Source organism: Cucurbita maxima, unplaced genomic scaffold, assembly GCF_002738345.1.
Source record: "Cucurbita maxima cultivar Rimu unplaced genomic scaffold, Cmax_1.0 Cma_Scf00035, whole genome shotgun sequence".
In the NCBI taxonomy this organism is placed as follows: domain Eukaryota; kingdom Viridiplantae; phylum Streptophyta; class Magnoliopsida; order Cucurbitales; family Cucurbitaceae; genus Cucurbita; species Cucurbita maxima.
The window spans coordinates 1,549,670-1,550,170 of record NW_019272051.1 but is presented as its reverse complement, the minus strand read 5'-3'; the positions used below and the strand labels follow the sequence as shown (position 1 = coordinate 1,550,170).

General features: G+C 28.5%; 1 protein-coding gene across 3 annotated transcripts in view; it reads right to left on the bottom strand.

Moving 5' to 3' along the window:
* Nucleotides 1-226: 226 nt before the first annotated feature.
* Nucleotides 227-501, bottom strand: part of LOC111467935 (superoxide dismutase [Cu-Zn]) — a 3,503-nt gene continuing 3,228 nt past the window's right edge. For all 3 annotated transcript variants that reach the window (XM_023113039.1, XM_023113041.1, XM_023113040.1), the window contains exon 8: nucleotides 227-415. In XM_023113039.1, the coding sequence (XP_022968807.1) occupies nucleotides 393-415 (23 nt within the window). In that variant the 3' untranslated portion in view covers nucleotides 227-392. The remainder of the gene's footprint in view (nucleotides 416-501) is intronic.

Sequence of the window (501 nt, the reverse complement as noted above, 5' to 3'; positions counted from 1 at the left end):
CATTTGTTCGGTATTCTTTCCCTTCCTATCAAAATAAAATCAAACAAATCATCCCTAGTGTTTTATTTGAAGGAAAAGAAAGGTAAAGGTGATAAGGTGGACCCATCTTACAAACAAAACAAGTTTGGAATCTATCTGGTTCTTCAAGATAGGAATCACCCTAGTGTTCTGGTAATCTATGAGGCCTTCTAGTTTGTTTCGATTTTTTATGACTTTGACTTCAAAAGAAGACACTAAAATTCCAGATATATATTAATAAAACAGCAGACAAGAACAGATAAGTAAAAGATCTATCATCAAAACAGAACAAAACAATCCAATGCCTTGCTTTTATTCAATAAAAAGAGTTAGAGCACTTGGATTCAATTCTTCGATAACAACGGCCACGAATTTCAACCTTGCAGCCCAATAATGCCTGAAAATAGATAAAAAAAAAAAAAAAAAAAAAAAAAAAAAAAAAAAAAAAAAAAAAAAAAAAAAAAAAAAAAAAAAAAAAAAAAA